General features: G+C 42.8%; 1 protein-coding gene across 2 annotated transcripts in view; it reads right to left on the bottom strand.

Annotated features, from left to right (window-relative positions):
* SMG1 (SMG1 nonsense mediated mRNA decay associated PI3K related kinase) overlaps positions 1-27,319 on the bottom strand; it is a 283,265-nt gene that overhangs the window by 239,560 nt on the left and 16,386 nt on the right. For both annotated transcript variants that reach the window (XM_089679071.1, XM_089679072.1), the window contains exons 2-6: positions 19,828-19,991; positions 19,506-19,655; positions 16,227-16,363; positions 8,477-8,535; positions 2,151-2,364 (exon numbers count right to left, since the gene is read on the bottom strand). In XM_089679071.1, coding sequence (XP_089535197.1) covers positions 2,151-2,364; positions 8,477-8,535; positions 16,227-16,363; positions 19,506-19,655; positions 19,828-19,991 — 724 coding nt within the window. The remainder of the gene's footprint in view (positions 1-2,150; positions 2,365-8,476; positions 8,536-16,226; positions 16,364-19,505; positions 19,656-19,827; positions 19,992-27,319) is intronic.

Below are 27,319 nucleotides of genomic sequence, written 5' to 3'. Positions count from 1 at the left end.
TAGTTTGGGTTATACAGTTGTGCAAATAAATTACGGCCAAAATGTATTAGACTAAATTTCTTTGGTAAAACACAAGGTTTAGGGGGGCACTCATGAGCAGCAACATGAGATGGCCGCATTCTAACGGCGCTCCACGCCCACCAAACACATCAGCCTCTATAGGGCCCCCCACAGAAATACAATACTTGCCCCTCACCCCTCCTCAGGTGCCTGGTATTTCTACTGACAGGGGATTCGGCTAGGTTATTGCCCGGTTCCCAGTTTATGTTTGTTGCCTTTCGTATTTCACCATAGATATGTTGATCATAGTGATATGGTTATACCATTGTACATGCTCTTCGTGTTTCTTTGTCTCTCGCTTTTCTTTTCTTCTCTTTTGGTTCTTTTTTTCTGCAGGGTTTCGGGACGCCATGGACGGGCTGTCCTTGAGAATGGAAATTGTTGGCCGACCTATGCCTTTTCTGCTGAGCGGATTACACTGATTCCGTCATGGCTTCGCCCCCTTTGAAAGTACATTCACAAAATATCCAAGGTTTTAATTTGCCTCAGAAGCGGCCTAAAGTCTTCCATCACCTCAAATTGCAGCAAATTGGCATGGTCTGCCTGCAGGAAACCAGGTTTTCCCAGTCCTCCACCCCACTGTATCTTTCATCTCATTGTAGACAGTCCGTGGTATTTAGTAAGAGATTTTTGAAGTTGTAATTTTAATTGTTCACAAAGCTGTTATTTTAACGGTTTCTCACTCACACACACTTATTACACCCCAAAACATTCTGCTACACCTCCGAAGTATGGGGATACCACGCATGTGAGACTTTCACATCCTAGATGCATAGAGGCCCAAAATCCAAGAAGCACCTTCAGGAGATCCAAGGGCATACATTACACATCTAATTTCCAGACTACCCATCACATTTTCGGAGGCCCTGGAGCAACAGGACAGTGGTAACGCCAAAAAATAACCATATTATGGAAAGCAAACGCCCCAAGGTATTCTTGAAGAGGCATGGCGGGTCTTTTGAAGACTTCGTTTTTTGCCACAGGTTTTTGGGAAATGCAGAAAGAAAATAAAATGTGTTTTTTTACACTATTGTTAATTTAATAAGATTTTTCTCACAGACAGCATGGGCATGCTTAGAATTACAACCAAAAACACTCTATACTACTCCTCCTGGGTATGGCTGTAAAAGACTAAGTGTCCGGACTGATTATGTACCAGACATTGGGGAAGGGGGATTTACTAAAACCGATTCACTCAGATTCTGGTGCAGCTGTGCATGATACTCAATCAGCTTCTAACTTCAGCTTGTTCAATTAAGCTTTGACAAAAAACCTGCAAGCCGATTGGCTTCCATACAGATTTTGCACCATGCAGTTTTAGAAAAAAACCCCTGTGGTGTCTTGTGTATCACACAAATTATCATGTCAAAACCAATGTACTGTAATGGTAGCCTCTGTACGAGGGATAAGGGAATATAGCTTAGTGTAGTGTCACCTATAGCAGCCCCCATTTCTGTAAGCCAAACAAACCCAACAGTACATGGCTGCCCCCAGGAATGCCATGTTCACTAGCCAGGAAGCAAAGGAGACTGAAGAAAATAATACAAGGGTTCCTGTGGTTCTAGGAGTGCAGTTGTCCACAGGGCATGGCTGGGACTGGTGTCTAGCAGGAATGTCGAAATGGACCTAGCAGTCACTTCCAAAGGTTTAAAGGCCATGTTAACCTTTTACAGAAAATGGCTTATGCAGTCAAGGGGGCAAATTAAAAAAAAAAAAAAACCACCAAGCTTTGTAAAATGTTAAAGAACATTGTCATACCTGTACATCATTTGGGTCCCCTCAGAAGCCAACTCCCAGGTAGCAACCCCCATGTCCTACTATATTCTGGAAAAGGTAAACTTGGCCTTTTTAGCAGTAAGCACAGTATAACTATCACCATTATCAAATGCACTGTACCACTTAAAATTATTTTTTTTTCCTCTTTTAAAAACAAAGTCAGGATACTGACAGAAATGTGAATGCAAACATTAAAAAGATTACAAGTTATAAAATCAGACTGTATTAAGTCCCAGAATACCACACTCAACAGTACACTAACATTTTAGGAGACAACACAGTGGCTCTTACTATTACTGTAATTTATAACATACCTGCATTACTGATGAAAATGCCTTCTTCTCCCCTACAGTTTCCAAAGCTTTGTAGGTGGCACAAAGTAGAAGTAGTTTCACTTCATCTTTAGAAGATGAGCTAAATTTGTTAAAAATCCACTTAAAGATCTTCTCTGCCTCATAGCTCAGACCAGCACAGAGCAATCCAAGGCACTGTGCCCCCTCCTGCCGCAGTTCTTGAAGCAGTTTGCTACTAGAAGAGCAAAAGACATAACATTGTTTGAGCACAGGAAGAAACTTACAGTGGAAGCAAGTTGTACTAATCTAAATGCATTGTGCTTAGTACAAGGAATACAGAAAAAATATTTGTTAGTTACTCACCATAAAATCACTTTCTCTGAGTTAATTGATGGACACAGTTTCTCTTAGTTTTGACCAAGCAGGGTTTTATACTGTTACCTACAGGTGTAGGAGATTAGGCAGAAAAAAAAAAAAAAAAACCCACACAACCCTAAAACAGGGCCCTCCTATTCCTTCTGTACTGAACTGTGCTGTAAAAGCACTTCGTAAACTCTTGGTGCTATATAAAAATTCTGAATAATAATAATTATGGGGATGGTGCGGTGTCCATCAATGAACTTGTAGAAAGGGATATGACAGTAAAAAAATGTCACAATGAGGGATGGGCAAGAGAACCCAGGGAACAACTAGGCAAACATGGCATAAAAAAAAAATAAAAAAAACACAACACACTACAGACAACCCTGAAAAACGTAGCAGCCAAAACTAGCATCCACGGATGCCAAGACATCAATCTTATAAGATTTAGTGTGAATTGATGACCAGGTTGCCGCTGTGCAAACCTGAGTAAGACACCTGATGTCGGAACACCAAGGAGACACTAACCTCCATGGTGGAGTGTGCTGGAATGGGGAAGGAGGTTTCTGACTTAACCATCTTCTGCCAAACCTAACAACAGGAAAAAGTGGCAGGAGGCCGCCACTATACCCTTTTTCTTGGACCATCCGAAAGGAACAACTAGAGAATCAGACCTCCGGAAGGCAGCCATGGTGGATAGGTACACACGAATCGCCAAGGAGTGCAAAGCCACCTCCTTGGGGTGCAAAGGCCAAAGACACAAGGAAGGTAGACCCATTCAAGTGGAAATCAGACACCACCTTTGGAAGGAAAGAAAAGGGACAAAGAAACCCAAATTCTTGTAAAAAAATCAGATAGGGAGGCCTATAAAAGACAAAGCAGCTTTACGGGAAGTCCAAATTTTCAGAGAGAGTGACCAGGAAGGCAACTTTCCAAGAGAGAGCAAGGGGAAAAAACCCAAATGCTCTTGAAAGGGGGTTTCTGGAGAAAAAGTAAAAACAAATTCAAGTCCTGCGGTGGCAATGGAGAATGAACGGGAGGGGGTATTACACGGCAAATACTCTTCAATAAAAGGTCCGCATCAAGGAGTGTACAGCCAAAGGGCATTGAAGGAAAACCATCAAGAGCAGATACCTGACCTTTAATAGTACTCCAAGCAAGTGCTTGGTTACTGCCCCATTGAAGAAAGGCCAACATTAGAGCCACCGAGAAAGAACAGAGAAAGTCTCACACCAAATTATATAAGCTATTTAGGTGAGGTGATATATCGTCAAGGAGGTAGAGCTTACAAGCCTACAACAATGTAGGAATCATAGAGCCAGACAGACACCCTACCCTGTTGCTCAGAACCTGGCTCTCAATAGCCATGCAGTCAAAAGGCAGAAGCGGTAAAAGCAGGGTTGAAGACCAGACCCTAGAAAAGGAGGTCCACCTGAAAAGGCAACCGCCAGGGAGAGTCCGCAACCAGCCACACCACTTGGTGTACCATGGACAATGAGGCTAATCCGGAGCCACCAGAATAACAGGAAATCTTTCGGCCTCTATCATGCACAGCAGATGAGGAATCTACACAAGAAAGTACTAATGCCACGGCGCCACCAGTGCATCTGTCGCAACTGCCAGAGGATCCCTCATTCGTGACATGAACCTCAAAAACTTTTTGGTGGATGCAGGACACCAGCAGATCACATTCAGCATCCCCCAGCAGAAAGAGCAGTAATCAGCCTGCCAGGATTCAAAACCAGGGATGTGCATGGTGGACAGAGCTGGAACAAAACAGCAGAACCACTCCAACTAGGGTACAACTCAAGAGACAATCACTCCCTTAAGGAGTAGGTCCTGTACAGCTCCGTACACAGCCTGTAAATTCTCTAGTGAGAATGAAGATTGGAGGAAAAGAATGTTTCCGATGGAAAGGAATGAAATTCTATCTTATACCCGGAGACAATGAGATCACAGACCCACTTTCCAGGGATGAAGGAGGTCAATGGGCCTGAGAATTGGTGAAGGCGACCCCCACCCTAGATCGGGTGGAGTCAAACCTTTATTCTGAAGAGGAATTATCCATGGCCTTGGAAGGCTTTTGGGACTAGGGGCACTTGGCAGTGCCTGCTGGACTTTTGAAGGGATTGGAGCCCATGTCTGAAGCATCCGGGGAACAAAAAAATCCGCTGATGCATAGTGAAGTCAGGCCACGAGCTTCGATGCAGGTCCTTCTTGGCCTGAGTGAGGAAGGTGGTTTTGCAACCTTTGCCAGGTTCTTAATTAAGTAATCCAATATAGCCTCAAATAAAAGGTGGCTCTGGAAAGGTAGATCTGCCAGGACCTTCTCTAAAGTCTACCTCAGCAGACCAACACTTGAGCCAAAGGACTCGCCAGAGTACTACCACAAAAACAGTTTTGAGAGAAGTGGAACTGCATCAAGGGACAAGTCACAAACATATTTCAACCTCATATACAAATGGTATGCATGCAACCTCAGGACTAACTGGGTCAATCAGTTCCACATATGCTTGGGGACCCGTCTAGAATTCAAAGCCTGTTGTAGAACCATGGCCCATTTAGTTAATGTCTGGGAAACCAGCTCTGTGGTCAACACTGGTCATAGAGCTGACACAGAAATGGTAATTTTTTATTTTTTTATACGCAAAACCGCCCCTGCAATAGTAAACCCAGTGTGGGTGGCCATTACTACCTTAAAAGGCTAAGATAGCCCCATCAATAACATGGCTGTATCTGTCAACCTAGACTAGCAGGAGCCCAAAGGCTGCAACTGGATAGAATATAGCTACTGCCAGAAACCTGAGGCTATATGTAGGATACAAAACACATGACCTGGCATTTGAAACGCATCTGCTCATACCTTTTTTCCCCTCCTTTATTATGAGGGAGCAGAGCTAGCTGGGATTTAATCCTGCAACCTGCCAGTCACAACAATTCTTCCAGCAACCTCAGTTGGCCAAGTCATCTGAACCCCAGGGAGCACCCTCACCCAACACCGCATCCAGGGAGAGAAGGGGGCATCTACCTTCCGAATCAGTGGAGCGTGCAGGTAAGGTACCCATGACATCCACCTCTTCACCACAGGAGGCCAGGGTAACACCGTGACACTGACTATAGGTGCTCGGTCATCTGTGTCCCTGTGAGACATTTAACTCGCTGGCCGCCCCGGTCCAGGATGGGGCTTGTCACAGCCAACCTAGCACATAACTAAAGGTCTGCGTGCACTCGTTGGCCAGACTGGTGTGACCACTGGATCTAGATTATCCAGCCCATCGCCCAGTCTGGCTATTGATTGAAGGTCTCTGCAGGGAAATATCCCATGAGGAAAAAAAAAAAAAAATGGAACCACAGGTCCCAGCGGAGAACTAGATCCTTTCTCCTGAAACAATAGGCAGAAACAACTGGCTTGCCTATAGTGGGGGGTTATGCCTAGAGAGGACTGCCCAAAGGAGGTGTCGCGTTTATTTTACCTAGTGTCCTACTCCTGTAGGTGGCGATATAAAACCCTGTTTAATCAAGACTAAAGAAGAGAAGCTGTGTCCGTCAATGAATGCAAGAGAAATTTAAAGTATACGAACACTCATCTTGTGAAACAACCCATTTTGTTTTCACACAAAGGAAGCAATAAAAAGAGCAGGATACTTTTTTACCCCACACATTGTACAGCAGGCACATATCAGGAAAATTAAATGTTGGGTTTACATATTCTTTAAAAATCTAGGAACCGTAAAAATTAAACCCATTTATAGTGAATCTAGACTCTCAATCTATCAAAAAAACTACCTTTTAGGGTCTAGCAGAGTACTCTGGAAACACTGTTACAAACCACCAACTTCAGAAACTAAAACTAAGCTAGGATCAATCTACTACCACATTTCGCTATTGTTACGTAACATGTATCACAGTGATGAACAATGAGGCACAATGAGTGGACTTAAACTCAAAAGATAGGCAGCATATAACAGAACACCCCAGATTTTGGGGCTCATGAACCACAAAAGAGCATCACATATTTCTACCTGCATATACTATATTATCTGTAGTTTGCTATGTACAAGTAGAAAAACACTTTAAAAAGGAGAAGTTCACTTTTTTTGGGGGGGGGGAGTAAACACTTAACAGTTAATTGAGAACTACAAGCAGCCAGCCGCAACAGACGACAATACTTGTAAGCATTTTCGTTCACAGGGAAACAAGTATGCATGTCTACTGCTGATGCTGGAATACAGTCAGGTCCATAAATATTGGGACATCGACACAATTCTAACATTTTTGGCTCTATACACCACCACAATGGATTTGAAATAAAACAAACAAGACGTGCTTTAACTGCAGACTGTCAGCTTTAATTTGAGGGTATTTACATCCAAATCAGGTGAAGGGTGTAGGAATTACAACAGTTTGCATATGTGCCTCCTACTTGTTAAGGGACCAAAAGTAATGGGACAGAATAATAATCCTAAATCAAACTTTCACTTAATACTTGGTTGCAAATCCTTTGCAGTCAATTACAGCCTGAAGTCTGGAACACAGACATCACCAGACGCTGGGTTTCATCCCTGGTGATGCTCTGCAGGCCTCTACTGCAACTCTCTTCAGTTCCTGCTTGTTCTTGGGGCATTTTCCCTTCAGTTTTGTCTTCAGCAAGTGAAATGCATGCTCAGTCGGATTCAGGTCAGGTGATTGACTTGGCCATTGCATAACATTCCACTTCTTTCCCTTAAAAAACTCTTTGGTTGCTTTTGCAGTATGCTTTGGGTCATTGTCCATCTGCACTGTGAAGCGACGTCCAATGAGTTCTGAAGCATTTGGCTGAATATAAGCAGATAATATTGCCCGAAACACTTCAGAACTCATCCTGCTACTTTTGTCAGCAGTCACATCATCAATAAATACAAGAGAACCAGTTCCATTGGCAGCCATACATGCCCACGCCATGACACTACCACCACCATGCTTCACTGATAAGGTGGTATGCTTAGGATCATGAGCAGTTCCTTTCCTTCTCCATACTCTTCTCTTCCCATCACTCTGGTACAAGTTGATCTTGGTCTCATCTGTCCATAGGATGTTGTTCCAGAACTGTGAAGGCTTTTTTAGATGTCGTTTGGCAAACTCTAATCTGGCCTTCCTGTTTTTGAGGCTCACCAATGGTTTACATCTTGTGGTGAACCCTCTGTATTCACTCTGGTGAAGTCTTCTCTTGATTGTTGACTTACATACACCTACCTCCTGGAGAGTGTTCTTGATCTGGCCAACTGTTGTGAAGGGTGTTTTCTTCACCAGGGAAAGAATTCTTCGGTCATCCACCACAGTTGTTTTCCATGGTCTTCCGGGTCTTTTGGTGTTGCTGAGCTCACCGGTGCGTTCCTTCATTTTAGGAATGTTCCAAACAGTTGTTTTGGCCACGCCTAATGTTTTTGCTATCTCTCTGATGGGTTTGTTTTGTTTTTTCAGCCTAATGATGGCTTGCTTCACTGATCGTGACAGTTCTTTGGATCTCATCTTGAGAGTTGACAGCAACAGATTCCAAATGCAAATAGCACACTTGAAATGAACTCTGGACCTTTTATCTGCTCATTGTAATTGGGATAATGAGGGAATAACACACACCTGGCCATGGAACAGCTGAGAAGCCAATTGTCCCATTACTTTTGGTCCCTTAACACATGGGAGGCACATATGCAAACTGTTGTAATTCCTACACCGTTCACCTGATTTGGATGTAAATACCCTCAAATTAAAGCTGACAGTCTGCAGTTAAAGCACATCTTGTTCGTTTCATTTCAAATCCATTGTGGTGGTGTCTAGAGCCAAAAATGTTAGAATTGTGTTGATGTCCCAATATTTATGGACCTGACTGTATGTTACCTGTTCCACCCTAAAAATCGGGAGGAACATGTAATATGTTCAAAAGGTGAACTTATCCTTCAAAATTAAGTGCCTCATTTCGAGGTTTCTATGGGTTTTAAACACAAACATACCTTTCATTTAACACATCATTGATAGCAGTCAAGATATTGTCAAGTTGTTTAACCAGCACCTAAAAAAAAAAAAGTGCACCTTATTACACAGGATTTTAAGACAGGACAAATATGCAGAACAAAGCTTAAATATGGCAAATAAATGTATGACTGGAGCTAAATATATATACAGTGCATCCAGAAAGTATTCACAGCGCTTAACTTTTTCCACATTTTGTTATGTTACAGCCTTATTCCAAAATGGATTAAATGAATTTTTTTTCCTCAATAGTCTACAAACAATACCCCATAATGACAATGTGAAAGAAGTTCATTTTGAAATCTTTGCAATTTACTTAAAAAAAAAAAAAAAAAAAAAACCACGTACACAAGTATTCCCATCCTTTGCTCAATACTTTGTTGAAGAACCTTTAGTACCAATTACAGCCTCAAGTCATTTTGAGAATGATGGCACACTTTTTTGGGCAATTTCTCCCATTCTTCTTTGCAGTACCTCTCAAGCTTCAATCAGGTTGGATGTGGAGCGTTGGTGCTTAGCCATTGTCAGATCTCTCCAGAGATGTTCAATCGGGTTCAATTCTGGGCCACTCCAGGACATTCACAGAGTTGGCCCGTAGACACTCCTTTGTTATGTGGGCTGTGTGCTTAGGGTCATTGTCCTGTTGAAAGATGAACCGTCGCCCCAGTCTAAGGTCCACAGCACTCTGGAACAGGTTTTCATCAAGGATGTCTCTGTACATTGCTGCATTCATCTTTCCTACGATTCTGACTAGTCTCCCAGTTCCCGCTCTAGGAAGATACCTCGTGGTTCCACACTTCTTCCATTTACAGATGATGGAGACCACTGTGCTCATTGGGACCTTAAATGCTGTAGAAATTTTTCTGTACCCTTCCCCAGATCTGTGTCTAGATACAATCCTGTCTCGGAGGTCTACGGACACTTCCTCGGACTTCATTGCTTGGTTTGTGCTCTGACATGCACTGTTAACTGTGGGACCTTATATAGACAGGTTTATGCCTTTCCTAATCATATCCAATAAACTGAATTTCCCACAGGTGGACTCCAATCAAGTTGTGGAAACATCAAGGATGATCAGTGGGAACAGGATGCACCAGAGCTCAATTTTGAGTGTCATGGCAAAGGCTGTGAATACTTATGTACATGTGGTTTGTTGCGGTTTTTTTTTTTAATAAATTGCAAATATTTCAAAACTAACCTCTTTCACATTGTCATTATGGGGTATTGTTTGTAGAATGTTGAGGAAAAAAATTATTTTAATCCATTTTGAAATAAGGCTGTAACATAACAAAATGTGGCAAGTTAAGCGCTGTGAATACTTTCTGGATGCACTGTAATTGCAAAACTCAACCTTTTTTCCCTAATTTTAGAAGGGGTTGTACACCTAGTAAGCATAGTTACTCTTCCTCTTTAGCTATACACCAGTACAATTCACTGGCTCATCAGTGTCTGAAGACCCAGTAAAAGAAAAGAAAAAAAAAAAAAAAAAAAAAAAAAGGAAAGACTAATAGAAAAACCAAGAACGCGAATGAAAAAACTGACACATAAAAAGAGAGTGTACTTGTCCTGAACCCAAGCAGACAGCAGCATGATCTTGTGATAGCTTACCATTACTATATGATCTTTGCTGGCAAAACACTAAAACAATTCACAATCAAAATTTTGACTTCCATAAAAAAAAATTAATTTAAAAATCTTCCACCACTGTAGCGATTTTCCTTTTAAATGAAGTTTAAACAGTTACACACTCTTCCCCAAACCTGTCAAGCACGCTCAGAAGCCATCCTATGACATGGGAGAATAAGAGCTGGCAGCACAGCAGGCTACTTACAATAGAGGAACCTCCATGGAATCCACTAAGCATTTGCAGGTGTTCAGAAGAGAGCCAGCCACTAGGAATCTCATGGGGAGGTACCAATCTTTGGATTATTTAATTTAGTATCTACCATCACATGTATAAGGTCTAGATCCTGCTTAATACAAAGATAGCGATAATACAACTTATTGGTGTTAGTATGTTATGCTCTGAAAACCCAGGTTTTCTTTAACCACTTTAGAACTCAAATCTACATAACTCTTATAGAACAGAGCACCTTTTAAATTTTATACATAGGCCTATTGAATTCAGTAATAATTTTGTTGTTACTTGAAAATGATAAAAACTTTTTTCCAGCATTGTCTTTAATTTTTTTTCTATGCAATCTACAGGCAAAAAGAGACATCACAAAAAAGGAAGAAATATTTTTCACAATTTAAGGATAGCATAAAACTGTTACTGTAGATAAAAAGTACAAATTCTCAAGGCAATAAACACTAAAATCACATCTCTGGTACACTGAATTTGAGATAACGGAGGCCACAGGCCCAGCTTGATTTAAAGGCTTCGGAGTGTCAGAGAGACTCTGCAGGATGGTGCCTGGGAGTGTCAAAAGTCTCTGCTCTCAGGTTTTTAGATTAAAGGCGTTATCCTTCTGGGGATATCGGGTACACTCTCCTAGAACCACTAAGGGAGTACAAGCTGAAGTCACCTGTGGCAGCAGGTTTCTTAGCAAAGATATGTTGCTTCTGCAGAGCAGCAATTCAAATATATTAATTTGAGGCAAAGCCACATGTAGTCACAAATCCAGGCAGCTGGTGATGAGGGTTTTAGGCAGCTAGAGGTGACCAGATCACTGTAGGCAGGGCAGTGGAAATAGATTAGAGATTCATGTGAAGCTGGAGCAGATACAGGAGCAAAATGGTACTTCTTCCAGGCGGAATGGCGGGAAAGAGCACAGAGCAGAGGAATTGTTCCACCCAACAGATGATATCAGCACTTGAGCCCTCAGTCTAAAACCACCAGTGGTGATGTTCTGCTTCCGCAATCAGTCGGTTTCCATCTCTGTCTTCTTGCATGCAGTTTCAGCTTCCATTTCTGCTTTCATCTGTGGTTCCTTACATGCAGTTTCTGCAGCTTCTGCTTCCATCTCTGCTTTGTTTTCGGTCATGTTGCCTGAATTTTAGAAGCTTCAGCACTGGCACAGGCTTTAAAAAGTTGTTGGCTTGGAGTGGAAAATCTTTATTGTAGAGCAGTATTTATTAACTGGGGTTCTGTGAAAAGTCCCTAGGGGTTCCTCCGCAAATCAACATTATGGCGGATGTATGCCGCCCAATGTTTTTTCCAGTGCTGTTCTCAATGCGCGCTGACAATCATGCATTGATACCCAGATGCCTCCTTTGAATTCACAGGTGCCAGAACTAAAGAGTGAGGAGCCAGAAGTAGTGCAGAGAGCAGGAGTTGAAGGAAGAGCGGACATACAATGGCGGTGCCAATCACAGACTATGGGAGAGAGCGCAGAGCATGAGGCCATGACTGGATCAGGTAAGATCCCATGAGGAGACTGTGTGGCTGCAGTGTATGGGAACAGTATGATCCAGAGTGCAGGTGGAGTGGGGGTAGAGCAGAGAGAGGGAGCACATGGCTAAAGTAGGAGGCGCCATCCAGTGTATGGCAACAGTGATGCAGAATGCAGAGAGGGGGAGCACATAGCTTTTCATTTGTTTCTTAATTGTTGTTATACCTACAGCTTGCTGATCAGATCCAAAGTTCCGTGAGTTGTAGTTCTGAAAATTTTTTTCAAAGGTTCCCGAGATCTCAAACATTTTGCCAACGGTTCCTCCATGGTAAAAAGGTGGAGAAATACTGTTAGAGACTTGGCAGATCTGGAGGAGTGTTTTGTAGATACAGAGTGATGAGATTTTTGATTCATGAAGCTGTGCAAATCGCCTTTGTCATTGTTTGTAGTACTAAACAGTCTCTCTGGATTAAACAAATCAAATCCCTTCAAATCTGTCCTATGAAGCTTAAGCGTTGTACTGCTTTAAGGGGTTAGTATATTTAAAGTAGAACTATAGGCCAAACTGCCCCCTTCCCCCATTTTGGATAGTGTCACGCTTCAGTGCACATTAATCCAGCGCCAGGTTTTACCTCCTGTCGAGGTTGCTTGAGTTCCTGCCTATATGCCTTGAACCTAGGTATTAAGCCTTTGCACCTGTGTTAGTGTTCGAGCAACATTTCTTAATGTAGAAGCAGGACCCCTCTGTTTCCTGTAGTATTCGCAGCCGTTTGAGTATTCTCACATTTAGTGTGTTTGATCCTTTGTTCAGTGTTTTTCCCCTGGCTGTGCAGTTGTGTTCCCTTTGCCTTCTGTGGATTCCTTCCTTCTCTGTAGCTATGTGTCCTTCTCAGTATTGTTTCTTGTTGTTGGTTTGTCCTGCAGTCCCTTCCCATCTTGCTGCAGTTGGTTACTTTAGTTCCTTGTATCCTGTGTGTACCCAGTGTCCTCCTAGCATGCCATTTGGTTGCACTGTGTCCACACGGGTGTGTTAGAGAGCCGCAACCTGGGTGCTGCCATGCAGTGCATCATCCACAACTCTAGAGACTCTGATGAAGACCGGATGGCTCCTTAGATCTTGCGACTGGCACACCACCATTTGCATGCAGTCACTGCTCCTACGAGGACTGGTACCAGGGTGCACCTGTTAAGTCGTTTACACTGACCCACTAGATCTTGAGTTACAGTCCAGGTGGTCTTACCCTCTGTATTGTGACAGTTTACTTAAATCCCCATCACCTGCGGATTTCAACTAACGACTTCTTCAAAAAGCTCAGTGCTCAAGAATCTAGTCAAGTTCAAGTTATTGGTCATCTTTAGACTCTTAACTGCAAGTTTGGATCAACTCCAAGCTTTGCTTCTGATATCTGCAGACTTTCCTCAGCTTGCCCTGTGCCGCAAACCATTCCAGGGGCACATCCATGCTTCATCTTCTGGCTCCGCTGTGATTCTCTGGAGATCTTAAGGCCTGCCTTGGGTTTGTTAATCAATGTAACATTCATTTGGAGTTACAGTCGCAGAAATTTCCTTCTGCAAGGGCCAAGGTCGCATACACAATTTCTCCGCTTTCTGGAGAGGCTTTGGCCTCTTTGCTGTAAGAAAAGATTGATCCTGTAACCAATGATATCACAGCATTTTTCACTCTTTTTAAAGAGATTTTTGATGAGCCAGGCCATGTGTCCTCTGCTGCAGGTGCCCTTCTTTGCCTCCGTTAAGGTAACCTCACCATTGAACAGTATACCATTCAGTTCCACACCCTAGCAGCTGAACTTTCCTTGGACAATTAAGCACTTACAGCAGCCTTCTGGCAACGTTTGGTGAAACGTTTCAAAGAATAGTTGGCGAGTCAAGAAATTCCTACCATCCTGGAAAGTCTAAATTCTTTGGCTGTCCAGATCAACATCTGTTTCCAGGAGCGCTCCCAAGAAAGGGTTCAGCAGCACAAATTCTCAGCTCCTCGTCTGGCTCCAACCTTCCATCAAAATGGCATGCAGTAATGCAGGCAGCTTCTACTGTAATTATATATATATATATATATATATATATATATATATATATATATATATATATATATATATATATATCACAAAATGACTTGTATAACAGTGCCATTAGAAAAATACAGGATTATTGCTCTCTTGTAGGCTGTATGCTTCTGTGATTAGCTTGCAGGCAAATACAGGCTTGACAACTAAAGCACTGGCTTAAAGAAGAAGTAAAGTCTTTTTTCAAATATTATACCTACATGTAAGCATGTAGTAAGGCCTGTAAGTACAATGAATATCTCCTAAATTTGCACCAGAGCATGCACTCTGAAGGGATGGCATACCTGTGCCGTCCCTTCAGAGGTCTGTGCCACAGACATTAAAACACGGCTCGGACAGTCAGAGCACGCAAACCCAGATGGAAGACTGGTTGAAGATGGAAGCCCTGTCAGCGGCGACAGCTTGCTGCTGGAGGACTTTGTTTTAAGGTAAGAATTTCATAATTTGCTAGTATGCGATGCCCACTAGCACATTATGTTATTGTCTTGCAGGTTTTTTTTGTTTTTTGTTTTTTTTTAAAGGCCACGGTTTACTACCACTTTAACCTAATGTATATTCAGAATCCATAGAACATCCCACAGTATATTACAAAGTTGATTTTTTTGATTGGAACTAAATTATTTTTTAAACTGCTGGCAAACAGTGACTCAATCTAAATGACATCTTGTAGATCGTAGAAAGCATTATTCCACATCCTCTAGCTATGGAGTGAGAAAGGAACAAAACTAACACACTAACATGTTTGTCAGTGTCCTCCTGTATTCAGCAGCAACTCTAATTCTAAATTCTTGTTTCCCTCAATAGACAAAAAAAACAGACATCACAGGCAAACAAAATAAATTCAAGCTAAAGCCTATTCAAACAGCTAAATACACAATTAAAATATGCAAGTAATGTTATCTGTCACGTGATTTACAATTCTGTTTAGCCAATTTTGAAATTCATAAACCTCTTCCAGACACCACATCTAAGAGGGCGACACCCCATACTCTAAAATAATGTTTTATAGTTGGGTCATCTCCTACAGCTTTCCGATTGAATAAAAGGAGAAACAGGATATAAAAGTAACCAACTCTGCTCTAGCCTACTTAGCTCATGTTATTGAAAGCAGGGATGTACAATTCCTATCTCCCGATGCCCGGGAAACGTAGTTCCAGGCACCAGGCAGGTAGTTTGGGTGGGCAAGCGGCAGGGCTTACTTGTCAGGTGGAAGCAATCGCGCAGTCATGTAGGGTTCCGCCCACAAGGCTGCATCATTTATGCAAAGTTCTGTGAATGAATCAAGTACATCCTTTGCGGATGTCGGCTTGACGTTCTTGTGCTCTGGTAATTTATTGATTCTTCCTTTCAGTGTGAAGCTGCCTGTTCGTATAATGTACGGGCAGACAGATTACACTGAAAGTCTGCAGGAGCTCTGCATGGCACCCGTGATCTCCTGATCGCTGGTGCAACGCTTTCCAGGCTCCTGAAAAAAATAAATAAATAAATAATAGTATATGCACTTTTTTTAACCTACAAAAGTGTGCATTTTATTGTTTTCAAAAAGTGAACTTATCCTTTAAGAGAGCAGACATCAGAGCTTGATTTGGCTACTCAGCATGCGCTTGTACTGAGTACCCAAGTGCTTCCGTGTGTGAGGGTAACCTGAAGAAATACATTTTTTTTCCTCTCATTGGGGCTGGTGCTTCATTTACTCGCTCAACAGATGCACTTCTGCTGAGTGTTAAGAGAGCCTGACACTCCCCTTTCCTGACGAGCACACAATTGGGGCTTGTCACATTGTAAGGTCTCTCCCCTCCATGCTAGTCCCTGGGTGCAGTGCTAGAGACAGGCAGGGAGGTGAGCAGGAGATAAAACAGCACACTGTTAAAAATATTGTAAGTGTAAAGTCGCAATAAAGCCCTTTTTGTTTTTAAAAGACCCAGACATTCCTAAAAGCACCTAAGATTTAAATATGGTTTTGGTAAAAGTCTGTTAGGACAAGTAGACTGTCATAAGGGACAAGTAGACTGGGACTCCAATTTAGTTCCTTTGACAAATATTTAAAAAAAAAAAAAAAAAAATTCCACACCCCCTAGAAAGGGAAGACGGGAGGATTACAACCAGATTCAGCTACTTAAGCCAGTAGTAAGTATAAATGCATTTTTAGAGGCACACACACAACAGCATAGTGAATTTAATATGTGCCTGCAGCTTAGCTTTGACACTATGGCATAGAAAAGCGAAAATTCTATGACAATAAATATTTAAACACATACAAAGGATAGTAAAATAATAAAAAAAACAAAAACAAAAAAAAAACCACTACAAACCATTTTGTTTTCTGGTTGCTGAATAAAATCTTTCAGCTGCTTAACAGTAGCCAGTCTTCGGTCTCTGTCGTCTTCCCGGGTGATCCTCCGAAGAAGATTCGACAGCCGAGACTCTTCAGTATAGGACAGCGATCGTTCTGTGGAAAACAAATTTCAACTTTACACTTTGCTACTGGAAATTAAATTTTATTATACGGTTCAAGAACTCAATATAAGCCCAATACTCCTTAGGAAAAACATGAAAAAGAGCAAATCAGAACTGACAAAACACATTTGCATAACCGGCTGCTTTATAGGAAATCTAGGAGAACAGTTTTAAGGAACTACCACTGCATGCCTGCTTTTAAACGTGTAGCTTCCAGAGCCATCAACCTGATCCTAGCTTCTCTACAAAGTGGCTCACTGACCTGAAATTGCATGCATCCAGTAAACTCTGAACGGTCTGAATTCCTACCCTTCACATTTGTTCCAGGTCAATGACTCACTCAGTAGAAAAGCCAAGGACTAGGGTGATAGAAATGGCACATTTCATGTGTCTATCCTCAGGAGGTTCCTTTATGGAACACAACAGATCTGTTTGTGTTCTCACACCAAAAGTACATACCTACCTTTCCTTGGTTTCCACACCACTCCAATCTCAGTGAGCAAAAGTAAAAATATGGTTCTTCCAGGTATGGAAGAACATGTTGTTCACTCCCCCTCCTTTCGTGTGACAGCAGTGGTGTTTGATGATTGGCCCAGCACTGTCACATGAGTGCACCATGGCCAACTACAGAGATCTGAAGCTTACAGTTTCTTTCATCACTCTCACTAGCTATAAAGAGTGGCAGGGAAGCGAAGAGGAATATTAAAAAGATGGGAGTGCAAAGCAAAAAAAAAAAAATGGAAAAAGGATTAAACAATTAGACACTAGTGGTAATTTTTTTAGCATACTGGCTACAGTCCAATACACAAAAAAGAAAAAAGCCACACCTAAAATACAATATAATAACCAGTTCATCGACACCCCATAGCAGATGTACTTCTACAGGGCGACTCTGCTGCACAAAATCACGTAAATATACATGATTTTGAATTTTTGGATAGGGGGCGCACACGCCGCCCTATCCGCACCGCTATAGACTGCTGGAGATGTCAATCACTGGGTCACAGCCGGCGATTCCCGACCGGGACTCGGTGATTGTCGGCAGGGCTGAGAGCGGAGAGATCTGCGTGTAACACAGCACAGATCTCTCTCCTGTCAACATGGGCATGCTGCTTTGCATCTCTCTGCACAGCAGGTCTCCCAAGTAAAACACCACACAGTAAAACACACACAGCACATTGTTAACCCTTTGATTGCCTGAGATGTTAACTCCATCCTGCACAGTGTCATTAGTACAGTGTCAGTGCTTTTTATTAGCACTGATCACTGTATTCGTGTCACTGGAGATGTCAGTGGCCATTTGTCAGAATGCTCGCCGCAGTACCGCTATAGGTCGCTGATCATCTTCAGCTTTGCCAAATAGAGTCCTCACCGGGAATCACTGGCAGGGACCCGGTGATTGACATCCTCAGCAGCCAATAGCAGCGCAGGTAGGGTGGCGTGCGCCCCCTACTCAGAAATGCAAATCACGTATACATACATCTGTACAGTACATCTGCTATAGGGTGGCGGGCATGCGGTTAATATTGAATTATTGAATTAACTGCCCTCAGCTAATAATACTCTTCCTACCAGTCCATCCCCCACAGTCATTACCTTTTGTACCACTAACCCCTCCCTCCTAGATTGTAAGCTCCAAGGAGCAGGGCCCTCCTATCCCTCTTGTACTGAACTGAATTGTTGCTGTATTGTAAAGCGCTGAGCAAACTGTCGGCGCTATATAAATCCTGTATAATAATAATAATTATAAAACCTATGTGTATATTTTCTATGCAAAGGTAAGGTTTTACGTTAACAAGTTCACCATTTACAGAAACTGGCCCATGCAGCCAAGTGGCCCCAGTAGCTTAAAATACACTAACGTTTGTAAAAATATTGTTTGATCTAGATGCCATACCTGTAGGCCTTTTCTGTCACCCATGATGCCTGCCCGAAGTATTACCATATGTCCTGGTTTACTTCTAGGACATTGCAGAAGCAAGCTTGCTTTCTAGCTCAAAAGCTGGGCATATGCAGTGTGCAGTCCTATCACAGCAAAAACTCTCCAGTCGCACATTTCCACTAGGATTTTCACTTCTGAAGCTCATTTCCGTCTTATGCTCTGGGTTACAACATGGGCACTGAGCCTCTTTCTTTGAGGAGAACTAAAGAGATCATAACTTTAGTTGTCTAAAGGCCAAGCAGCCATTTTTTTTTTTGAGGTCCATGCCCTGGAAAAAAAATCTAGGACTTGATTATGTAAAAATTGGGAATATTTCAGCCAGGCCTCATGGGTGACAGGCCTACAGGCATGACATTTGCTTTAACTGCTTCCCGCCCGCCATGTACAGCTGCCGGGCGGCAGCTACAGGCAAAGCAACGTACCCGTACGTCGCTCTGGCTGTACTATCATGGGGCTGCTGCGTGCCCAAGCAGGCGTACAGAGCTCCCCTCATCCCCCGCGACTGCTAACACAGCAGAATGAAGAACCTGGTGAACAGGACCTGGTGATCATGTGATTGCTATGCGCTCACATTGTAAGCAAAGCTGTTATGAATCAATCTCATTCATAACAACTCTGCTCATCTTCCTAGTGATCTGTGATTGGCCCACAGCTGTCACACAATACATGGGGCACAATCACAGCACCCTGTACCATGTGACCAGCTCTAGCCAATCACAGATCACTATCTTGAGCTGTCAAAAACCTAACTCATAACAGTTCATGAATGAGTTCGGTTCATGACAGCAAGCTTTGCATTGCAGGAGAAATTATCTTTATTTCTCCTGCAAGTGTATTTAAAAAAAAAAAAAAAAAAAAAAAAAAAAAAAAAAAAAAGGTGACAAGGTGAAGTAATCTTGCATCGCTTCCTCTTTTGGTGTGTGATCACACCTGCAACCCCTGCTGCCAACCTTTTTTTTTCAGCTGGCAGTTGTCTTTCATGTAAAAAAAATCCTAGTGGCCAATTAGCTGCTGAATTGTTTTTACAAGCAGCGGGAAGGGACATCTCTCCAATGGAACGCAGATAGTAACAAAAAGGGGGAAAAAAAAAATGTGTTGGCCTAAATATACACAGCACTTGTAATTATTTTAAAATACATCGAAATAGATAGTTTGCTGGTGATGCACTCCATATTAGCAATTCTACACTTACCCTGGGATTTCCTCATATCTTTTGTGGCTAAAGCACGGTTTCCATGCTGGACAGTGAAATCAGGGCTTACATTGTTAACCCTCAGCTCTTGCCCCAACGACTTCCGACCAAAAGCATTTTCACCAGATCCTCCATTGACAGTGTAGCCATCTAGAACCAACAGCAAAAATAGTTTAAAAATTCTGTTTTTTTTTTTACACAACTATAAGATTGTAAATTCATAACATGCTAACTTACAAATCGAAAGTAGGCTTGTTTTATGAAATACACATTTAACTATATATGTTATGTAATAATGATCATACTGTTCTAGCTTCCATACCTTCCTCTTCATTGTGCACATCAGAAGACACGCTGACATCATCATGCTTTTGTCGAGAAAGCCCGGATGAATTAGATGTATGTGATCCATATGAGGTAGAATTCCCCCGGTCTCTCGAGGTAGAGTATTTTAAATTGTCTTGGTCAGCTGAAGCACTTTCAGGTCTATAAAAACAGAACACAAACATACAATGATTTCAAATATATAGCAAAGAAGATACAAAAAAAAAAAAAAAACCCATAACCAAAAAGTGGAAAAAGTGACATTCACAGTTGGTGAATAATTCACAGTACAGTATATTAAAAGAAAAAAAAATATAGTAATATTCTCACCTAGGTGGATGCAGCATCAATTCGATGCTGCATCTGTCCACCGCCACCTCTGCATGGAGAGCTGAGCAAACACTCAGTTCTCAGTCTTTAGTGAGCAGACAGCTGGTGACTGCCACTATGTATAAAAATATACCCTTTTTTCCCTATTTACCCTGGCATACCAACCAGTATATTAAAAAAATTAAATTATACAAAAAGAAAAAAAAAAAAAAAAGAAAAAAAAAAGAAGGATACACACACACACACACACAGCAGGATAGGTAGCCGGACACGGAAGCCCCTGCAACTAGCATGTCATCCTGAAAGATGTGTAAAACAACAAACATCTGATGGTTCCTACTGGTCCGGAGTAAAAAAAATAAATAAAAAAAAATAAAAAAAAACACAGGCTCAGGGGTATGTTGCTCTTAAAAAAAAAAAAAAAAAAAAAAAAAAAAAAAAAGGACTGACATCATCATGGTTCTGCCACTCAAGCAGCCGAAGAGATGGAGCTCAAGAGAAGACCAAGTGAGGATGGAAGCGCCCGGGACTAGTGGAGCGCTGTAGGGTTTAATTTAACAGTTAAGTCTGCCACAATGTGCTACTATGTGGTTCCCTTAATCAATTAAAATAAATCCAGTTAAATTTTGCTTGAAACGCCGAGTAATACAAATTAAAAAGAAACTGAACATTTTTTGTGTTCTAATGTTATTCTGCATCAAAGTATTTCAGTTATGTGAAATGAATGTGGAAATCCCTGTTTAACTTGAAAGTCTTATAACAGAAGTAGATGTACTTTCCATGTCTAAATCAAAACTGTCTAACATTATTTCTTTCAAACTGAGAATTTAAATAGAAGTTTTTGTTTAGTAATGTCACCTGGACTACATTCAAACAGACAAAGCTTAAAGTGGTTCTAAAGACTGAAGGTTTCTATACATGAATGTGAAAAACCTTCAGTGTGCAGTTCCCCCCTCAGCCCCCTAATACTTACCTGAGCCCCATCTCGATCTAGCTCTGTGCAGCAACTCTACCAGGTCTCTCCTTCCTCATTGTCTCAGCCAATGAGGCTCTCTCCTCAATGGCCCCCACTGCTGAGAATCACATGCAAGTGAAAAGGGGGCGGGGGGGCAGGGCGGAGCCACCCTCTGTGTATTAGACACAGGGAGCGAGTTTGTTCTGGAGGCACTCAGCAGAGCGAAGGAAAACAGGAGCGCTGGCAGGAGACCTAAGAAGAGGAAGATCAGGGCTGTTCTCTGCAAAACTACTGCACAGGGCAGGTAAGTATAACCAGGTTTGTTATTTTCTGGTACAATAGTTTTTAATGAAAAGCAGAAATGGAAATACAGCCAATATGACGTTTGTTATTTTAAAGAAAAAAAAAAGAAGCTGAACCTTAACCACTTCCCGTCCGGCCGTTGTATATAAACGGCCGGACGGTGGCAGTGCAGGTTCGGGTGGCCGATTATAAACGTCCGCCCGTATCCGAGGCTCGTGCGCGGCTCCTAGAGCGCGCACCCGCAAGCCCGGTGATCGCCGGGTCCCTCGGATACCGGCGATCACCTGACATGGTACAGGACCAATGAAATCGTCCTGTACCATGTGACCAACTGTGTCCAATAAGGACACAGTCTAAATGTAAATAGAAGCCGCATGGTGCGGCTTCCGCCCCCTTGACCGCGCACGCGCGTGCCCAGAGATCGCCGGGTCCCTCAGATACAGGGGATCAGGTAACATGGTACAGGACCAATGAAATCGTCCTGTACCATGTGACCAATTAACTGTAAACAGAAGCCGCATGGTGCGGCTTCCGGCTCCTTCTCCTCACACGGAGTTCTGTCTGTAAGAGAAGGAGCCGGATAGCCTGAGCAAGAGCAAGCCTGATCGCAAGTGTCCCTGACTGTGCCTGGTCACAAGGGTCCCTGACTGTCAGGGTCCCTGACTGTCAGGGTCCAGTGTCCCTGATTGTCAGTGACCCGATTGTCAGTAACCAGTGTCCCTGATCGCAAGCGTCCCTGATCGCAAGCGTCCCTGATCGCCACACAGCGGCCCAGCTGTGTCCCTGATCACTGCATAGCGTCCCAGTGTCCCTGATCTCCACACCAGCAGGTCTTGATCACCTCCACACTACCAGGTCCTGATCATCATACCACCAAGTCTTGATCACCGCCACACCTGCAGGTCCCAATCACAGCTATACCAGCGGGTTCTGATCGCTGCCACACTAGCAGATCCTGATCACAGCCATACCAGCAGGTCCTGATCACCACCCCAGCAGATCCTGATCACCGCCACATCATTGGATCCTGATCGCTGCCAAACCCACGGGTCCTGATCACCACCATACCAGTCCTGATCACCTGAGAGCCATTACAGCAAACTGAGTACTTTTTAATCTTTGCACACAGTTTACACACACACACTCACAAAACATTGCCTGCCAGCTCACAGTATCTCTGATCTTTGCCCAACAGCATCTTGTGTAAACCAACCGCAGACAGCCATCTGTCCCTCACTACAGTAACATCAGACCACTGTACACCAGCATCATCCTGATCACCGCCATCCCAGTAGTTCCTGATCACAGTACCAAAAATATGGCCAAAAGATTATATTCAAGCGAGGAGGCATTTCAAATTCTGAGTATGACAGATGAGAGTGACGGAGAGCTCTCACTGTCAGACTCAGATTCTGTATATGAACCAGTACACAGCAGCGGTTCACTCTCTGATTCAGAAGGTGTTCCAACAAAAAGAATGAGGAGCTCCAAGGACCAGCAAGCAACCACCAGCAGCTCAATATCTTCCTCTGACATGACTAGTACCAGCAGTCTAAGTGCAAGTACTAGTACTCGGGTGTCACGTCAGCGACCAAGGGTCCATACTGCTGTCCCAGATGCACTTTTAAACCCTGTGTGGCTACCTACAGGATCACGAGCACCTATAATTCCCCCATTCATAGCCCAGTCAGGCATTCAGGTAGAAACGCAAAATTTTACAGCCATTGATTTTTTCCGTTTATTTTTCACTGAAGATTTTTTTAATTCAGTTGTGTACCAATGCAATCTTTTTGCCCAGCAATTTATCACCCAAAATCCCAACTCCTTTTATGCCCGTCCATTTGAGTGGAAATGCCTCACAGTTGAAGAATTTAAAGTGTTTCTCAGCCTTGCATTTAATATGGGACTAACAAAAAAAAAATGAATTACATGCTTATTGGTCAACAAATCCCATTCATCACATGCCGGTCTTTTCCGCCACTATGTCCAGGACCCGCTCTAAAACAATAATGCACTTTCTACATTTCAACGATAATTCCATGTGCCCCCCCAAAGATCACCCCGAGTATGACAAACTTTATAAAATTCGGCCACTGATCAAATATTTTGACCAGAAATATATTGTCCTGAAAAAAACATCTGTGTCGATGAATCCCTAATCCATTTCACTGGGAGGCTGATTATAAAACAGTACATTCCAAGCAAACGGGCCAGATATGGTGTGAAAATGAACAAACGCTGCGAAAGGTCCACAGGATACGTGCACAAGTTCCGTATCTACGAAGGAAAGGACAGTCAGCTAGAGCCCCCTGAATGCCCAGCTTATATGGGGATTAGTGGAAAAATTGTCTGGGACCTGGTATACCCCCTCTTCAACCAGGGGTACCACCTTTACGTGGACAATTTCTACACAAGTCTGCTCCTTTTCCGCCACCTTTATCTCAAGGACATTGTAGCCTGTGGCACAGCTCGACCCAATCGGAAGGGCTTTCCACAACAATTGGTTGCCACCAGGCTAAACAGGGGCGAGTCAGCTAGCTTGCAAAATGAAGAGATCCTGGCCCTTAAGTGGCGAGACAAACGGGATGTGTATGTCCTTTCATCTATCCATAACAGCAGCTCATTGGAAATTCAAGGAAGACGCGATACCATCCGAAAACCTCAATGCATACACGAATACAACCTGTTCATGGGGGGAGTAGATTTAAATGATCAAATGCTACAGCCCTACATACCCAACAGAAGATCAATCTACTGGTATAAAAAAGTATCCTTCTACCTTTTACATATGGCCCTGTACAATTCCTACATCGTTTACCAGAAGTCCACACAAAGACCTGTCACCTTCTTACAATATCAGGAAGAGATTATCACATCCCTCATCTATCAAGAAAGACCCATACCTGAACAAATTCGCTCTGATGCAGTGAGCAGATTGCATGAAAGACATTTCCCCAATATCATCCCTACTACCCAAGCAGACCGCCATCCTCAAAAAAAATGTCATGTATGCTCCAAAAATAGAATTCGACGTGACACCCAATACTATTGTCCCCAGTGTCCCTCAAAGCCTGGTCTCTGTATAGGAGATTGCTTCCGTATCTACCATACCGTACTACATTATTAGTGAAGTATGGTGAAGATATTTCTGTTTGTCCTCCTACCTGCTATTTCCTTGCCACGTTTCTGCCTGTATTCATTTTCCTGCTTTCCATCTGAACTGACCTCGGCCTGTTAATCGACCATGCCTCTGCCTGCTGCCTGAACTGACCTCAGCCTGTTAATTAGGTTTTCTGCCTGCCTCCTGGACTGATCTTTTTCCCTCCCACTTTAGTAGTGGGATTCAAGACAACACAGGGGTCTCACTTATATGAGGGGATCCAGAGTAGTGTTTCCAAGCAGAGAAAACTTTTGTTTTCTTTGGGTTTTGTAATTCCCGGATCAGGGTCTGGAGACCAGAGGCTTCGAAGAGATTTGGGTGGGACGAAGCCTCTACCCCTTTGTCCAGTCTTACCTAACCAAGGCCCTAAGCTTTATGTTTCTGCCTGGACCAATCCTTTCATCACGTCTCTGCTTGCTGTCTGTATCGACTGTGGCCTTTTTATGGACCATGTTCCTGTCTTCTTCCTGGACCACTGCTTTGCCTGTTTGCTCACCACGTCTATGCATGACATCGGTACTGACCCATCTGCACATCCCATTGGCTACCTTCCTGCGAGACACTGGTGCCCCCATCCTCTATAGACAACTGCACTGAAACCACAGGTACTCTTTGGTTTACCTTTTGTTCAACTTCTTGGTAGTGAACATAGTGCTATGTGGGCAGCCACGTACCAGTAGATTGAGCTTTTAGGAACAGGCTGTAGGTGAAGCTACACTATGCTTTATGCTATGTTTATTTGCAAAATTTAGTAACATTGCGTTAAAAAAAATAAATACATTTCCACATTTTCTGAAAATTTGTGTAAAAAATTAAGTCTTCAGAAGACTCAGCTGCTCCAGGACCTCCAAAATTGTGATAGGTAGTCAAGAAATTTGATGTGTATTTTTTACCCTTAGTATGCCTAAAGGTGCTTATTGTATGTGGGGCCCCTCTATGTGGCTAGGCTGTGAAAAAGTCTTGCATGTTTGGTATCGTTATATTCAGGAAGAGTTATAGAATGTGTTTTGGGGTGTAATTTTAAGTATGTCTATGCAGTGTATTAGAAATATCTTATAGATTGACAACTTTGTGTAAAAAAAAATTAATTTTCATTTTCTTTTTACATTTTCCAAAACCTTGTGGCAAAAAACTACGTCTTCAGAAGACTCCACATGCCTCTTAAAACATACCTTGGGGTGTTTGCTTTCCAAAATGGGGTCATTTTGTGGGTAATTCCATTGTCCTGATGCTCCAGGACCTCCAAAATGGCATTAGGTAGTCAAGAAATTAGATGTGTCATTTTTTCCCCTAGAACTCCAAAAGGTGCTTATTGGATGTGGAGCCCTCCTATGTGGCCAGACTGTAAAAAAGTCTCACACATTTGGTATCGCCATATTCAGGAAGAGTTATAGAATGTGTTTTGGGGTGTAATTTTAAGTATGCCTATGCTGTGTAATAGATACAGTTGTGGCCAAAATTATTCAACCCCCAATGCTGTAAAGGGGTTTAGGGACTATAGTGTACATTTGGAATTGTATTCAGAATCAAATCCTACAAGGACGTTGTAACTACCCAAATGCAACTAAAATGACATCAATTGTTTATGTAATACAGTAGTAAATGGTTCTTATGTGGTTTCTTCATTGCCACAATTATTCAACCCCTTAAAGACTACCACTCTGAAGAACAGAGGTTCATACAGGTGCTTTCCATCAGGTATTGAAAACACCTGTGGATGTCACCGAGCAGCAATCAAGCATAATAAGCACCAATTAGGCAGCTTTAAAATGACTGTGATACTCAGCTCCTTCTAGACATTTACTGGTGTGGTTACAAACATGGTGAAGGCAAGAGAATGGTCCAGGAAGACAAGAGAAGAGGTGATTTCTCTTCACAGGAAGGGCAATGGCTATAAGAAGATTGCAAAGATGTTAAACATACCAAGAGACACCTTAGGAAGCATCATTCGCAAATTCAAGGCAAAGGGCACTGTTGAAACGCTACCTGGTCGTGGCAGAAAGAAGATGCTGACTTCGACTGCTGTGCGCTACCTGAAGCGTAGAGTGGAGAGAAGTCCCCGTGTGACTGCTGAGGAACTGAGAAAAGATTTGTCAGATGTGGGTACAGAAGTTTCAGCCCAGACAATAAGACGCACACTGCGTAATGAAGGCCTCCGTGCCAGAACTCCCAGGCGTACCCCCTTGCTGTCTCCAAAGAATAAGAAGAGTCGACTGCAGTATGCCAAAAGCCATGTGGACAAACCACAAAAGTTGTGGGATAGTGTTCTGTGGACTGATGAAACAAAATTAGAACTGTTTGGGCCCATGGATCAACGCTATGTTTGGAGGAGGAAGAACAAGGCCTATGATGAAAAGAACACCTTGCCTACTGTGAAGCATGGTGGAGGGTCAATCATGCTTTGGGGCTGTTTTGCTTCTGCAGGTACAGGGAAGCTTCAGCGTGTGCAAGGTACCATGAATTCTCTTCAGTACCAGGAGATATTGGATGGAAACGTGATGCAGTCCGTCACACACCTGAGGCTTGGGAGACGTTGGACCTTTCAACAGGACAATGATCCCAAGCATACCTCCAAGTCCACTAGAGCATGGTTGCAGAGGAAAGGCTGGAACATTTTGGAGTGGCCATCGCAGTCACCAGACTTAAATCCGATTGAGAACCTCTGGTGGGACTTAAAGAAAGCAGTTGCAGTGCGCAAGCCTAAGAATGTGACTGAACTGGAGGCCTTTGCCCATGAAGAAT

The sequence above is a fragment of the Staurois parvus genome, unplaced genomic scaffold (genome assembly GCF_062004578.1).
Source record: "Staurois parvus isolate SC_StPar_1 unplaced genomic scaffold, SC_StPar_1.0 ptg000217l, whole genome shotgun sequence".
Lineage (NCBI taxonomy): Eukaryota > Metazoa > Chordata > Amphibia > Anura > Ranidae > Staurois > Staurois parvus.
The sequence above is the reverse complement of the archived record's forward strand: the minus strand, read 5'-3'. Positions and strand labels throughout refer to the sequence as shown.